General features: G+C 49.5%; 1 protein-coding gene across 1 annotated transcript in view; it reads left to right on the top strand.

Annotated features, from left to right (window-relative positions):
• The first annotated feature begins 294 nt into the window (after positions 1-294).
• The window catches only part of LOC104395320 (placenta-specific gene 8 protein-like), a 29,749-nt gene continuing 12,996 nt past the window's right edge, over positions 295-17,047 (top strand). Inside the window, exons 1-3 of the mRNA XM_010005009.1 lie at positions 295-400; positions 641-765; positions 1,108-1,211. Of these exons, the coding sequence (XP_010003311.1) occupies positions 295-400; positions 641-765; positions 1,108-1,211 (335 nt within the window). The remainder of the gene's footprint in view (positions 401-640; positions 766-1,107; positions 1,212-17,047) is intronic.

Genomic DNA, 17,047 nt, shown 5'->3' with positions numbered 1-17,047 from the left:
TCTTACAGAGGCTTTTTATTTGCATAGGCAGGGGGATGAGGTGCTGCTGTTTTATGGGGGAGCTCTGATGCAAAGAACAGCAGCAGCTCCTGGCAGAGCTGTGCCTCCACTTTGCGGTGGGGGTGGTAGTGCGCTGGCAGCAAGGACCCCTCAAAGACCTGTGCTGCCCTCTCCACCTTCAAATGCAGCAGCCTGAGCAAGACACCCCCTTCAGAAACTCCTGGGGCATCTTCCTCTGATGGCTTTTCCTTCCAGACCACAAGCTGCCTGTCGGGACTCGACCCTACGCCAGCAATGGCCTCTCAACATGTGATCACAGTCCAGCCCCAGTTTTCGACTGCCCCGCAGGTGGGCCAGTGGCAGACGGGGCTGATGGACTGCTGCTCCGACTGCAGCATCTGTGAGTACACACCTACCCCTCCTTCCTGCTGTTGGCTCACAATGCACTTGCTGGTGTTTTTCCTGTTCCTTCCGTGGCATCGTCCCTGCTGCAAGCCCCACTTCTGTGGGTACCAGCAGCGGAGCAGCTCTTGCCTGCAGTCAAGAGCCACGGCTCCCGCAGCTGCTTCCCCAGGCAGCCATTCCCCCTTTCCTCCTACTTTGAACCCCCCGGACAAGTGTGTCTCTCACTGTGCTGCAGGTCTTTGTGGAACCTTCTGCTTCTACTGCCTCGCCTGCCAAGTGGCCTCAGACATGGATGAGTGCTGCCTGTGCGGCTCCAGCATGGCCATGAGGACACTGTACCGCACCAGATACAACATCCCGGTCAGTGACCAACCACAGCGCCCGCCCTGCTGGCAGCAACACCCACAATTGGGTGCTGGGATGCAGGGTGGGGAAGGAGAAAGGGGTGCCTAAGGGGAACAGCAGCAGCAGGAGTTGAATAGGCAGCCCTCCAAGCAGGGAGCCAAGGACACATCTGCATCCTTGCCACAAGCTGGGGTAGTAATCCCATTGCCTGCTGCCTCATCCCAGTCCTCGCTGGGCATGAGCAGCCACGTGTTGTGGGGCTGGGGATGAGCTACCCAGGGGTGTTGGCAATGAAAACCAGGAAGACAGAATCTGACATGGGGAGGGGTTGTTCATACAATGTCCCTTGCTCCACAGGGCTCCCTTATGGATGACTACCTGGCTGCCATGTGCTGGTCTCAGTGCTCACTCTGCCAGCTGAAGAGAGACATCAATCGGAGGAAGGAGCTGGGCATATTATGGTAAGCTGGGCATGTGCACACACACACACAGACACCTGGTGTGTTGAGGCACGGCCCTGCTACCTGACACACCTCTCCCATCCCATTGCAGATACTGCTGTACTGACAGTACCTTGTGAAGCTGCTGCGGGCAGGAGTCACTGTGGTCCTGGCCCTTAGGAAACGCACCGTGCTGGGTTTGCCTTGATGGTGGTTGATTCGCCCTTCCCTGGGTCAGCAATAAAGAGCAGAGTTTGCCTTCCTGTCTCTGTGTTATTTCTCTGTGTCCTGCAGCACCAGAAGACTGTATTTTATTTTCTGACTGCTGTGCAGTCAGAGCAATACTGAGGTTATGAGAGAAAGGTTTTCTCTTGCAAACCTACCCTGGGATAAGACCAAACTACAAAAGTCAGTGAGAAGATAAAATAAAACAAAGTGAAAGCCAAGCTTGCTGCAGCCAGCTCACCTTCTCCTCTCTGGGCTTGAGAGCATGGAACCCATCCCTCTTTCTGCCTGGACTGTTCCCAACACCAAGACACCCAGGGAGACAGCAGAGGATGGTGATGGTGACAGTGCGGGGATCACAGTCCCATTTACCTTTCCCCACACAAACCTTCTAGGAGCCCAAAGCCTGGGAGTTGCTTCTCCATGGGGTGAGACCCCTGCAGCTGCAGGTGTGAGTGTTGGCTGTAACACACTGTGGTGGAAGAGTCAGAACAATCTACACCTCGCTGGGACTTGGGGGGACAGCGGTTTATCCTTTACCTGGCAAAGAACACAGAACAGGCAACTTGGAGGCAAGGAGCCCGCAGCAGTTAACCCTGAGCCTGGATGAGGGGCACCAGTGTTCTGAGAAGCATCAGGGGATGCAGGAGCTGCAGATGATGCCCACTGAGTGTCCAAAGCAGCATCTGCACAGCCCCACACCTAACTGCACCATCAAGGCTGAGCTGGGGACTGACAGGCTCTGGCTGCTGGCTAAGCAGGGGGTCTCAGGGTCACAGCACAGGAGAGGTGCTGTGCCACAGGGATGGGAGGCTGCTGGAGCTGCATGCATGGTAATGTCCAGCAGGAAAAGACACACGGAACCTGCATTTGGCTGTTGCTCCAGAAAACCCCACTGCGGGTGGTGGTGTTGGTTGTCGGGCACAAGTGTTGTTGGGGCTGTGGTGGTTGTCTCTGGGCTGGGCTGGGCTGGGGGCTATGTGAGGTGGAGGGAGGTCTGTGGGAGGTCTTGTCTCTAGTGAGGGTTCATCTGTCTGGGAGGTACCAAGTTACTTTTAAACCTCTTTGGTGTAAACATGCTAAGTGGGTGTAGTACAGTGCTTTCCAGAGCAGCTGTTGCTGGAAGCTTGCTGTTGTCATGGTTCATGTGCTCACTGTCATTGCTTGTCTGTGTGTCCCAAGGAAGTCTAGGCTCCCTGCTCAGGTCAACAGGGGTGCCTGTGGTTCCCAGCTCAGAATTTACCCCTCTTGGCTAGTCCATTACAGGGTCATCACCCTGCAGCTGGGCTGAGGGACTGGGCTGGAGGAGAGCTGGCTGGGCCAGGGGCTGCCCTCCTCTCACTGCACTGTACAAACACAGGCATGGGGCAGGCAGTGCCCAAGAGGAGGTCAGTGCTGTGTGGAGAGCTCCCACAGCCCCCTAGACCAGAGTCCCTCCCAGAAGGTTTGTGCCTTGCCATAGCAGGGCTGGGAGCTGCAAAGGGAGTTCAGGGAAGGTGGAGAAAGACCCAGTTGCACCCCTCTGGCAGCCCCAGTGCTGCTCCCTGTGGTTTTGTGCTGTGGTGACACGCAGCCTGCTTAGGAGAGGAGTTTGGGCGAGATGCTCTTTCTCACCTGCCCTTCTGGGAAGAAATGTGACTCCTCTGGCTGGCAAGGGGACAGGCATCTCCTGTGGAGTCTCTTGACCTGTGTGGGGCTGAGCCGTGCACCTGAGAGCTCTGTTTTTTCTTTGTTTCACAGGGAAGGAGACTGTTCCTTCGTGCTGCCTCCTTACCTGCACCCTGTCCCTACGCTCAGCAAACCTGCCCCAGGAGAGCTGGGGGTTCCCCACCTCACCTCTGTCCTCAGGAGCTGGATTGGGAGAGACTCTCCACAAAGAGAGGGACACATGGCATGGATTCAATCCATGAGGGAACAGTCTGGTCTCCCTGCTCACAGTACAACTTGCCTCCCTTGTAGGGGACAGGTCTGCCTGTGCCTGCCTGGCTTTTGGCTGACAGACACCCTGACTTGTTACAGCTCCAGCTCATAGACACTCTAGCTACAGTTACTGGGCACTCCTGGTTCTCACAGCTCCAGGTATTTGAAGGTCCAAGTTACTTCAGCTCCTGCTCCAAAACATGGCTCTGGCTACTGCACAGTTGGGATATGAGATGATCAGCCTCTGGCTAACAGACACTGCAGCTGTACTGCAGCTCCAACAGATGGACATTTGGGCTTCTCTGACTTTCAGGTAATTAAAGCTCCAGCATCTTCTCCTTGACAGTCCAGACATGAAGTGCTCCTGCTTGTTACAGTTCTGGCTGATGAACAGTTGTGCTTCAGGTAATTTCATCTCCAGACAATGCATGTTCCAGCTCAGGTTATTTCAAGCTCTGTGTTAGTTTAGTTCCAGCAGCTTCCAGCTCTAGATTGTAGAAGCTCATGCTCTGGATTGTAGAAGCTGCTTGTTACAAGCTAATTGCAGCTCCTTGTTAAAAGCAAATTAAAGCAGTCTTGGCTTTTAGCAAGGTCATAAATCAATCATTGCCATAACATGAATATTAACTGCCATAATTGTACGTTGTCTTGGTTATTTCATAACTATTCTCGTCGTTGTACAAACCTTGAATAAAGAGTTGGGAGAAAAAGCACCTTTTCCCTCAGGGACTAGTTTCAGACATTGAGTTCAGCTTGCTGAATGCCAGCCTCCTTAACCTTGGGGATCAGCAAGATCAGAGTCCCAGCTCGGGTGGAGGTGCACGCTCCCTGCCTATCCCTCACCTTGCCCCTCTGCCCTCCCATTCCCCCACCATCTGCCTAAAGTCCCTCCTGAGCCTGTATTTTGGAGGCTGAAAACTGCCTCTGTTTCCAAGTCCCACAATGGAGTTACTTCGTCTTTTTCTGTGCTTCAGAAAAGCAGCACTTCCCCTCTGCTTTAGAGCCCCAAAACCAAAGTATTCAGTCTGTTTTCCAGCCTGAAAAACATGGACAAGCTCTGAAAACATAGGACTTAAGTCTTTTTCTGAGCTTCAGAAACACAGTCCTCTGCTTTTGAGACCCAAAACCAACCCCCAGATATTGCTTTCAAGGCCCAAAACACAGCATCACGTCTGTTCTCAAGCAATAAAAATACAGGATTTACTCTTCATTTTTAGTCCCTGAAACACAGCACTTAAGCTCGGGTTTTTTTGTTGGTTAGTTTTGGTTTTTTTTCCCTGTGCTCAAAAACCACCCTGTGTCCCTGTGGAGCATACCAGCAGCATGGGCAAGGCCATTTTATTTCAGACTTACTTCCCCAGCACCACCAGGCACCATCTGCCACTCTCCCCACACCCTCCGAGAGGCACAGCAGCCATGACCCATGACAAGGAGCTGTGCTGGAGCAACCCAGGAACTATGTCCCCATATCCCCCTCCCCAATTTCTCCAGCAGTGCCCTGACCCCTTCAGCAGCAGCAGGGACCTCCACCCACCTGAGTGGGTCCTGCCACTCGTTCTGCCCACCAGAGCCATTACTGCCCCAGCAGCCCAGGGAGCTGGGGTGGGCACACAGGACACTGCTGCTGCCCCACCAGACACGGCCACAGCCCCACTGTGAGAGGGCTCACCCCACCACACACACACACACACCCTTCCCCGCTGTTAGAAAACAACTCAGACATGCAGAATGACGTGGTTATTTTGTGTAAGGTGCACCCTGTCTATATATACACAAGTTCAAACTGCAGTCAGAGAGGCACACAATTAGTACCACAGCGCTGAGCAAGGACGTCCTGCAATAACCAGGCCTTGAAGAAGGCAGTTAATCAAGAGGTTTACAGGGTGTGTCAATGTAAATCACCAGCTTGGCAGAGAAGACTTGAGGTCTGCACAGATAATTGAACCTAAGGAATGCAGGAGGTGATTAAGCACCAGAGTGGGGAAGACTTACTGGCTAAACCAGTCTTGGACAGTTGGAGCTTTAGAACTCACAATACTGTGTCCAGTAGCTGAACTTATCTCATTATAATGTCATTATAAAACTAAGAATCACACCCTCTGGTCAAAAAGACCTCTGCCCAGGTGAAGACCCTTCCCCTGAGCATGCGCGATAGTAGCCACAGTGATCTAAACATATTATAACTGTATGCAAATCACTAACCAATCACTGTTAGGATAGACTTGGAAGTTTACTAACGTTATAGCTTTGTGTATGAATATATCATGAAAACTCCCATTTGGTGTGCTTGATCTGTGGGAGGGCACAAAGCACCCAGCCTTGTACAAACATGAAATAAATAACGTCTCCTTTCTTAATATACTCTCTTTGTCTGCTTTTCAGGAGTGATCTCAAAATGCTAACACTGGAACATGGCTCTTGCTCTCCCCTCATTCTGTTCCTGCCCAGGAGTCCAAGCCAGTCAGCATGACCAATGGAAGGGGGTGTTTACTGAGCTCATCTCAGTGTGAAAAGGAGTTGAGTAGACGATACCAACCGCTGATGCCGTTGGCCTTGAGCACTAATTACAAGAAGTGGTAATAGAAAGCACTGACTACTTGAACTTACTGTTCACTTACCTCATTAGCATGCTAAAATACACTTTCTTGGGCTCATTAAAGCCCCCCACCCTCTGAGCATGCACAGTGAGAAGCGCTGCCACGTCACGTGAGGGCAAAGGACCAGCTACCCAATAATGTAAGTAAACAGTATTATCAGTATTCTTAGAGATAAGGCCATTTTGCGTTCTTTGGTCTCATAAAAGAAATCCTGTGCTATCGGAAGGTGTGCTAGCTTTATGAACTGTCGCCTGGCACCCATTTCCATGCAGAACTATAATAAAACAAGTATCTTGACTCTGTACGGGTTTTTGCGTTCTGGGTGAAGAATCCAGCTTTGGGACAAGAGCAGGTCCCATTCTAGGGGCCTCCTGCTGCCACATATTGCATACATTTACAGTTGCTATCCAGCTATATTTTTATTTTATATACTGCTTTTATATTTCTGTATTTCAAAATCAGCTACCTAGAAGAAAAGGGCAGCACGTGATACCCTTACGGGTGAGCTGGAAGGCGTGTCCAGTGCTCCCTGGCAATCCAAGAAGAGCACGGGGCAGGAACATCAGGCTGACTTTCGTAGCAAGCGGCTGCTGCAGCTGCTGGGGGAGGGCAGAATTTCCACCAGGAGTTGATGGGAGGGCTGCTCATTCTTATTGCATGGCAGGGGTGCCAGGTTCCTGCCTGTGCCCAGGGCAGCCCTGCTCCCAGACCTCCTGCTGACAGGGTGCTTCCCTGGCTTCCCTGGGAGGTGCTGGGGCTCAGGGGCACTGGGGCTTGCCCAGCCTGAGAGCTCAGCACCTGCAGCCTGGGTGAGTGATGAAGCTGGCCAGCTGGACAATCCGTGCCATGGCCCTCTCTTGTACCTCTCCTGGATGGGAACTGGTGAAGTGCAGCAGGAGCTGGGAGGAGAGAAGCTGCTGATGTGGCATGAAGGTGGCAGGGCCAGGCTGGCTGCAGGGCAGTGCCTGGGATGGGGACGTGTCCTCCTTGCCCCCTGGCAGCCACCTGCTGCGGCCAGGCAGGTCACCACATCCTGCTCCTGCTGCTGCCTCTGCTGCCTTCCACTCACTCCCCAGCCCAAAACACCCCTCTGCCCCCACCCAAGGCTCCCAAGGCTTTGAGGTGGCCACCTCCCTGGGGACCTGTGGTGGAGGCTCTGGGATATGGCTTGTGATGAAGCCAGAGGAGGAAAGCCCCAGGGCTGGGCTCCCCTTGCCCGACAGGCGGGTCCATCTGGGAGGGGTGTTGGGCGGGACAGACAAGGCTGTCGGGGTGTGAAGGGGTAGGGGCTAGGGCAGGAGGAGAAGGGGCTCTGGCAGCAGTCAGAAGAGACAGAGCTGAATGGGGGGGCACAAGGAAAGGAAGGAGGGATGTTCTCTGCCACCTCTCCTGCACCAGCAGTTGGGGAGGCACCGCCCAAGCCGGGGCTCATTGCCTGTGGGGACCCTGTACCAAGGACAGACCTGCAAGATGTTCTGCAGATCCAGGACACTGAGGTCACTGGTGCTGCATACCACCTCCTGCAGCATGTTGTCCATTGTCGCCAGGGTCTGCAAGGGGGACAAGAGGCTTGGGAGCAGCCCTGGAAGCCTGGAGGCAGACAGCCATGGCCCTGCAGTGCCAAGAAAGGTGCCTTGGGCTCAGGGAGCTCCCTGGGGTACCCCCTGTCATGGTTTAATGCTGGACCGGCAATTAAATGAATGCCAGATGTTCTCTGTTAACCCCTCTGCCCTCCCTGAAAGGAAAAGGAAGAGGTGGTCCTCAAACCAGGACAACCCCATGGCATACCTTGGTGCACAGGGAAGCCTCAGGGCCCACCTAGTTCTGCAGTGGATGCAAACAGAAGACGCTGTCTCTTGCAGGGACAGAGAGGTGCTCTTTGAACCCAGCAAAGAAGAGGCACACCCCTGGGCTGGAGATCTGGACTGACCCCATGCCATGGGTAACATCTCAAACCTCATGACACTGACAATTGCCTCTGGAGGGAAAATGCAGTGGCACCCCCTGCCCTGCTGTCTGCCTCCCTCTTGGCCCAAGGACTGGGGATGCCCCCTCCTGAGTCCTGTGCTGCTGGGGCCACAGGGGATGCCCCCACCTGAGACCTGTGCTGCTGGGGCCACAGGGCACCAGAGAAGCTACACTGGGGGCTGGGAGATGTACCTCATGGAGGTGATGGCCAGCATGGCTTGCTGCTACACCGTGGTGCCCAGGTGGTCAGTGGGCTTGTCTTTCAGTAGTTCTTGGGAAGGACATCGGGGTGGGACGGGTCAGGATGGGGCAGTCTCCCTTGCCCAGCAAGAGCAAAGCCCAGGTGCCCCCACCCCAGAGGCCCCAAGCTCTGCAGTGGGAAGGGCTGTGCCCATCACAGAGACACAGGCTGGCCAAGGGGGCTGCAAACGTCATGGAGTCCAAGTCCTGGCGCCAGCTGGACCACCCAGATGTCTTTGGAGCATCTCCAAGGAAAAACACCTGGAGCAGTGTTCATCAGCACCATCCCCCTGCCCTCCTGCCTGGCCAAGCCCTCTCCTGTACCAGGGCTGTGCTGCTGCCCCTGCCTCTGCCTCTGCCTCAGCTACAGGCCTGGGGAAGAATCATAGAAAGGTTTGACTTGGAAGGGACCTTAAAGATCACTTAGATCCAACCCCCCTGCATGGGTGAAGACACCTCCTGCTAGATCAGGTTGTTCAGGGCCCCACCCAGCCTGGCCTTCAACACTTCCAGGGATGGGGCTTTCACAACTTTCCTGGACAACATGTTCCAGTGACTCACCACCCTCACATTATAAACAATTTCTTCCTAATGTGTAAGAGTGACTGGAAAGCTGCACAGAGGAAAAGGACCTGCAGGTGCTGGCTGACAGACAGCTAAAGATGAGCCAGCAGTGTGCCCAGGTGGCCAAGAAGGCCAACAGCATCCTGGTTTTCATCAGAAACAGCGTGGCCAGCAGGAGTAGGGAAGTGATCCTGCACCTTGGGTACTGTGTTCACCTCTGGGCCCCTCGCTACAAGAAGAACATTGAGGTGCTGTAGCGTGTCCAGAGAAGTGCAACAAAGCTGCTGGAGGGTCTAAAGAACAAGTTTGTTTGTTTTTCTGAGTGGGTGTTTTGACTCAGTGATCTTAGAGGTCTTTTCCACCCATTACAATTCTGTGACTGATTCTGTGATTCCAAGCTCACCACAAAAGGATTAAAGTAGAATTTTTGGGCCTGATTCATAGTGTGCTGATAACAGATTTTTTGAGCAAATGGGCAATAGGGAACCATGATTTAGGAGAGCATCAGCATCTAGAGATTCATCCATAATCTCTAAACTCTTCCTGAGATTTCAGTCTTCCTGAAACCTCAGGAAAAGTGGGCATCTTTGTATCTCAGACTGTGGTTTAATGGCCACTAAGAGAAATCGTTTTGAGCAGGGTGCTTCTGTCACAGTGCCAGATCCATTCCTTGCTCTGCCTCATTACTTAACCATGAGAAGGTAGTGTGAGAGGAGGGTAGCAGTTTGGCCCATGTTTAGAAGAGCAAAAGACAGACACAAGAAGCTACAGCCTTAGTCCTAATATTACTATTGCCCTAACTGAATATTTTTCTGCATTTCAACTGCTGCGTTTCTCTCAGAAGTTCTCTGCTTACACCTAAGGAGCAGAAGTATTACCAAAAAAATGTGCACGCTGCACTGGTCAGAGCATATGTCATTTTGTGCTTGAACTGAAAATTTACACTTCTTACTTAACAGTTAAATTTGCCCCCAGGTGTGAATACTACGGGCTTACTGTGCATAATACCAGTAGAGATTAGGAGCCAACATGCTAGAAAGCAGCCTTGTGGAGAAGAACCTTGGAGTCCTGGTGGGCAACAAGTTATCCATGGGGCAGCAATGTGCCCTTGTGGCCAAGAAGGCCAATGGTATCCTGGGGTGCATTAAGAAGAGTGTGTCCAACAGGTTGAGGGAGGTTCTCCTTCTCCTCTACTCTGCCCTAGTGAGACCCCACCTAGAGTATTGCATCCAGTTCTGGGCTCCCCAGTTCAAGAGGGACAGGAATTTACTTGAGAGAGTCCAACAGAGGGCTATGAGGATGATTAAGGGACTGGAACACCTGCCTTATGAGGAAAGGCTGAGACCTGGGGCTGTTTAGAGAAGAGAACACTGAGAGGGGATCTTATTAATGCATATAAATCTCCAAAGGGTGGGTGTCAAGAAGGAGGGTTCAGTCTCTTTTCAGTGGTGCCCTGTGATAGGAAAAGAGGCAATGGATGCAAACTAGAGCACAGGAAGTTCCACCTCAACATGAGGAAGAACTTCTTTACTATGAAGGTAACAGAGCACTGGAACGGGCTGCCCAGAGAGGTTGTGGAGTCTCCTCCTCTGGAGACTTTCAAGACCCATCTGGATGTGTTTCCATGTGACCTGCCCTAGATTCTGTGATGGTCCTGCTCTGGCAGGAGAGTTGGACTCACTGATCTCCAGAGGTCTCTTCCAACCCCTAACATTCTGGGGTTCTGCGTGATTCTGTGAATACTGGACCTTTGGGAACGATGCTGTGCATTAAAGGGATGTGTACTGAGATGCCAGACCTGCAGCCCTGGGTAGGACACAGAATCACAGTCACAGAATAGTCAGGGTTGGAAGGGACCTCTGAAGATCATCTAGTCCAAGCCCCCTGCCAGAACAGGATCACGTAGACCACATCACACAGGAACACATCCAGATGGGTTCTGAATGTCTCCAGAGACGGAGACTCCACAGCCACTCTGGGCAGCCTGTTCCAGTGCTCTGTTACCCTCATAGGAAAGAAGTTTTTCCTTATGTTTAACTTGAACCTCCTGTGCTCCAGCCTGTGCCCGTTGTCCCTTGTCCTGTCATTGGATGCTGCTGAAAAGAGACTGGACCCATCCTCCTGACATCCACCCTTTACATATTTATAAGTGTTCATGAGATCCCCCCTCGGTCTCCTCCAGGCTGAACAGCCCCAGCTCTCTCAGCCTTTGCTCACAGGGCAGATGCTCCATTCCCCTAACCATCTTTGTGGCTTTGTGCTGGAAGTTTTCCAGTAGTTCTTTATCCTTCATGAACTGCAGAGCCCAGAGTTGGACACAGTATTCCAGTGAGGCCACACCATGGCAGAGCAGAGCAGGAAGATAACCTCCCTTGACCTCCTGGCTACATTCTTCTTAAGGCACCCCAGGATGCCATTGGCCTCCTCGGCCACAAGGGCACATTGTTGGCTCATGAGCAGCCTGTTGCCCACCAGGACACTGAGGTCCTTTTCCCCAGAGCTGCTCAGCCCTCAACCTGTACTGATAAATGGGATTGTTCCCCTTCAAATGCAATGCTTTCCACTTGACCTTGTTCAATTCCATTAAGTTTCAGCATGTGCTGATAAACATTGCCCCAAATCATGTTGGTACAAAAAATGACCAAACCACTGGTATTTGTTGTAAGAGTTGCCTCTGTGTGTCCAAGCACACAATTTTCAGCCTTCACTGATGGATAGTCACCAAGTAGATCTTTTATCTTTTGACAGAAGGAAAAATGGGAACATTGAGGACAGTTATCTCTGCATAGGTGAATTATACAGATTTAATCTGATTGAACAGAACAGCACAACTTTTACCAGGGACACAAATGGTGCAGATTGCAGCATTACACATATTGAAAAGCCTGGCTTGGTTTTCATCAGGATTAGTGGTGAGATTGTCAAAGATACCTAAATAATTTAGCAGCACAAGTCGTTAAGGATAAGAAAAGTCCTTCCAGCAAACCTGAGGCATTTCTGAAAATCCCACTGAAGATTATTAAATCCAATGTCCCAACCAAAGGTGGGTTAGCTCTGCTGTGTCCTATGAAGAACATCTTTTTTAAAATTGTGTGTTCCTGAAGTCTATTCATTCATGCTGTCAAGTCTCCTCTCCTTGACTACCCAAAAGAAGTATTATTAATTTTTTAACAGACCATCTGCTTTCATAACCATGCACTGCTTCATAAACATGGTGATAAGAACATAAATGCTGGGTATGTCCACAAATGATGTAATTAGTCAGGATATGTTTTCTAATGTATGAACATGCAGTAGTGTTAAAATAAGTGTACCCTAAACCATCCCATCAACCACTGCAAGTCATGGGACAATGGACATATTTCTCTTGGCCTGCCTAGAACACAGATGGAAGAGCAAGAGCACTGAAGAAGAGATGCTAGACCCAGGATCTCCATCCGCTCCTCTTTCAGGGCTCCAAATTTAGAGGCAACAAGGCACCATCCTCTTGCTGTCAGAATGATGGGGTTTCAGGCAGAGTAACTGTGACATTTTCTGGCTGTTGGCAACTGAATGTCTCATATATAGCTAATTGACTTTTGCTGTGTTATTGGGTGCTGCTCTGTTCTCTGCTGGTGCTGATACAGGAAAAGCTCCAGGAAGAATCAATCAGCTGCTTAGCTGAGCATAAAGGTATTGTTAGTGGGGCCTCAGGCATGTGGAGGAAAATAACCTGAGAAAAGAATTGCTGCAAAGGAAGGAATTCTGCCTACTGCTAAAACAGCCCTAGTAGTAGAGAGGAGTCTTGCTCTGTTCAGGTGCAGCTAAATTCCTTCTGGGGGAACTGATATTTCCAGGTGTCTCGCAGCAGCAGTAATAGATGGAAGAAGTAATCTGTGCCTACAGAATTATTTCCTTCCTGCCTGCTTTGGCAAGGCATAAATATCTTCCCTGTTCCCTGAGGTATAGTTCTCCTATCAACACAGGGAGACCTTCAATTCCACAGCAGCACTCTTCTACTCTTCCACCTGCCTAATGCTGCAGGAAGCAGACTCAGCCAGCAGCCTCAACCTGTGGGTCTCTGCTCCAGCAGCAGTCCCAGGCCACTGCAAGCTCTCCATGTCTGCCGTCCCCTCATCACATCAGAGATTTGGGGTGTTGCCTGTTCTAAAGATGATGATTGTCTTTCTCCTTACGACCTCCCTCCACCAAGCTGAAGTGCTGCTTATCCAGCAGAGGACAGGAGCAAATGGTCACCAGCCTGGTGCCTCCTCAAAGCACTGCAAGAAGAGGGAAAGCTGTCAGATACATCCTTCAAGACCCTCACTCCCTTCTCTCTGTCCCATTCTCCAGCCTCTCCACCTCCTTCAGCAAATCCTGCCTACACCCACATAGTATCTGTGACTATAAATAGGAAGATGGGAAGATGGGGATAAGATCCTTGGCAATGTCCAAGGAAGAAGCTGTGCCCCTGGCAGTGACAGCTTCTTTCCTCAGTCTGTTGTCTATGGCCTGGAAAGACCATCTGGCTTATGGCCTCTTCATGGCAAGGGGCAACATCTCCCTCCCTGTAGCCACAAGCCTAGTGAGTGATTCCTCCTAGTGGCATGTTTGGTTCATTCCAGCCAAGCCAAAGAGACAAAAAAAACAACAAAAAGAATCCTGTGCTGGAGTGTTGTTAGGGAGGAAAATCAGTGGTGATGGGGTAGCTACCTGTGCCAATTTTCAGAGTTTGCAGGCAGCCTCCCCCATACTTAGCAGCACCAGAGGGCCAATGGGCTATTTATTTATTTTTTTGCTGACCCAGCCAGTTGATAAATCCAGTGGCAGCCAAATCTCATTAAACAGCAGAGTCCCTTATAAATAAGTAATATGCAAGAGATAAGGCTGGATTCTCAGCTGATAAAGCTGCATTGATCTTCTTCAGTTTTCAGGCAGCTGGTCTGCACAGCCAGTGGTTGCCTGCCACTGCATGAGGGGGTGAAGCAGCCCTACCCAGCAGCAGGAGCTCTGCATCTGCACCTTGAAATTGCTTTTCAGTCAGCAGTGTGTGTCCTTTTCTGCACAAATACCTGCAAAATCCCTGAAAACCTTTGTGTTTTTCAAAAGGTAAATAAACATGATCTCTGAAGCTCACCTTACAGAGTGCTTCCTAACAGCAAAGAAGGTTTGAATGCCTTGTGACAGCCATCGCCACTGGCTTTTAAGAGAGAGTTTGCTGGAATGGATGAAAGAGAGCTGATGGTGCCTGGAGGCAGGTGGGCAGGGAGTGACCTCCTGGATCCCTGCCAACTCTGTTTTCTTTGATTTATCTGCTGCTGGTCGTCAGTGCCCATTATAAATAGTCACCTGTGTGACAGTGATCTACCTGGGCACGAAAGGGACAGGCAGGAGAAAAAGGCAAAGAAAGGAAAGTCATGGTTAAGTTGCTACAAGGCCTTTCTTTGCCCTCCTCTGCAAGTGTGGGCACAGAAGGGTTTGCCAGGAAAAGTCATGCCAGTTGTGTTCTTGGCAGATGAATAAACATGGGAAGCAATAAACCGCAGCCCTAAAGGAGGACTCAGATCCTAGGTAGACCTAGTCTCCTTGAGATGCTCCTCTGTCCCCATCGACTGCCAAGGTAGCCCACAGCTCCCCCTGTCTAAACACAGCACACAGCTCTGTGTCCCACTTGATGGACTCAGAGAGGTGCAGCTCTGAGGGGGTTAAAACCCCCACAAGCTGCTGGTTTCTGTCCCAGCCCGGTTTGTTGGTTTGTTCCTGTCTTTCCAGGAACACCATCAGTGAGCTGCAGTGACTGAAGGAGTGTTGGAGCACCCTCTTGCCCAGAGACCCTTCTTTCTCATGGAACACAGGTGACAGCTGAACTAATTTCCTACAGCAAGTCCCCTGGTAACTGCTCCTGCCTTTCAGCCTCCTGACTTCTCATTATTTAAAGTGTGTTTTCAGGCTAGTGATGAAAAGAAACTAGATCACCTTTGACCACTCCATCACGGCACAAGCCATCAGGAGCATGTTCATCTTTGGACAGCCCCTTTGTGTTTTCAGTCCTGGGGAAGAATGAGAAAGTAAGTTTGCTGCAGCAATAGTCCCAAACCATGCAAAGGGCAGGGACTTCTGGTCCCAGAGGCAGGGTCTTCTCTGCATTTTCCATTTCTGAGTACAGGCCAATTGTAATTTATGAAAAGTGCAAGAACCACCAGTTGCCCAAATGACAGGCTTTACAATCAAGCCAGGGCACATTTATTTATTTTTTATTTATTATTCCACACCTTGGCTTACTGGTTTTCTGGTGAAGGTTAAATTATATCACTGCCTGGGGATGGGTTTTCAAACTGTTGAAAGATGTCGATAGAATACTGAGAAGCAAAATCCTTCTTTCTCTCCTACCTTTTTATTTCAGCATTTCCAAGTCTCAGTGTCTGCCTTCCTCATGCAACTGTGTGAAATCCTTCCATTGCCTCCCAGGATTAAATCAGCTACTCTTTCTAAAAGAACATCTAGATTGTCTGTACAATTTGTTCCGAAGTCATGATGCAGTGAGTCAGGTTTTGTTGCTTGTCCTCTTCCCCAGTGATGCACTGACTGATCATCCTGTTCCTAAACTTATTTCTTGCTTCAAATGAAGTGAAATAACATGGGAAATATGCTGGGATCTATAGATTGTTCATAATTAATTTGATACAAATATTTGATAGTTCTGAAACTCAGTTGTTTGAGCAGATAGCAGAGTATTTCTCAGTGCTCATCTAGAATCTGCTTTCCCACCCCCTAAAAATTTGTCCATATCCAGAGCCTTTACTCTTAAACTTTCAGCAGACAGATACAAAACCTTCAGGAAGTTAATTAGCTGGGTTGTTTTTTTTCATCTAGACTGTCTTTCAAGACTTGAATTTCTTATTAAATGGTTTGGTGCTTTTGCCAAGATCTACTTTCCAAATAAATTTTGTTCATTTTCTCTGTTCTTTTGATGGAGTTTGTTGTTTTGAGGGGAAGAGAGAACTATTTTACATTAGGATTAGAAAATAAGTATTTTTGAAAATGGTTTCCCATTTCAAATGATGAAACAATGGACTCTTGACTTATGTGGGAAATGAGATGTATTCTCCAAACAACTGCTCCCATATGCCACACTGCCAGTTTCACCAAATAATTATATTTCCATATCCTACCACAAAAAAAATAAATCTCAGTTTTACAATCTCCTTTTTGACAATTTTCATTATGACAGTTTGCATTAAATAATAATAGTCATAATAACAACAACAACAACTTTCTCTGGGCAAGGTAAGCAACAAATTTCTGAGCATTCCCTGAGCAACACAGCTGACATGCAAGAAAGTAATGTGAAAACCTCCTGTGACAGGCAGGAGTTATTGTTAGCTCCATGGGCCTCCAGGTAGGAAGCTGCCACCTTCTTGCTCTTTAAGTCAAACAGAGAAATTATATCTCTCTGGATGAACACAGTCCCCATTTATGTTTGTAAGGTTACAACAATCTATTGAAAAGAATAATATACGTATATTGCAAGAGAACAATATGTGTACATGTGTGTGTGTATATATATATATGTAATAGTTTTGCAATGTTGCTGGGAGTTGAGAGGAGTCATACTGGGAATAGCAGCAGCAGGGCCCTTGTGACAGAAAGAGCAGTAGAGCAGTAGTGTGTTCCTACTATGTAAGGCCAGAGCAGAGGGTTGGACTGTCACCATGGTCCAACCCCCTGCACAACACTGGCTGAGATATCACCCTATTACCTTTCAGCCCACAGTCTGTCTTGATAAAGACTGTGATGCCCAACATGCCCCAGCCCTCAGGATGAACATGAAGATACTGAGAAGAGTCTATTGTTTCACTAATGGTTCACTCCAGCTGGAGACCCACATCCCACACCACCACCAGTTATGAGGAGAAGCCATGGGGACCTCACTCGTGCAACAGACACTGAGAGGGGCTTCTGAGGTCACTCTCAGCCACAGTTAAATACCTCTCTTCAAATGTATCCAATTTTCAAAATGCATTTATTGGTATTTGTCACAAATCAGTTATGTTGCATAATGACTTTCTGCCAGTATGTCTGCGCATGCACAAAGTAAATAATCTTGGGGACTGGGTTTGTTTGGGGTTTTTTTGTCAAATCAACTCTTCAATCTTTCATAAGCAGCTGGCACACGGTTATTAGTGACCTATGGAGGTGAGAAAAGTCTTGCTGGATTCACAGTGGGTTGGGCTCAGAAGGGAACTGCAGGAAGTTTAACTACTAAATTAAATGGAGCTTAAGAAATGTATCTACTTCTCATAGAGTGTAAGAATTTAAAAAAATAAAATAAAATAAAATAAAATAAAATAAAATAAAATAAAA

This window comes from Chaetura pelagica, unplaced genomic scaffold (assembly GCF_000747805.2).
Source record: "Chaetura pelagica isolate M959 unplaced genomic scaffold, ChaPel_1.0 scaffold8, whole genome shotgun sequence".
Taxonomy (NCBI): Eukaryota; Metazoa; Chordata; class Aves; order Apodiformes; family Apodidae; genus Chaetura; species Chaetura pelagica.
Note: the sequence above shows the minus strand (reverse complement) of the source record. Positions and strands in the feature narration are given on the sequence as shown.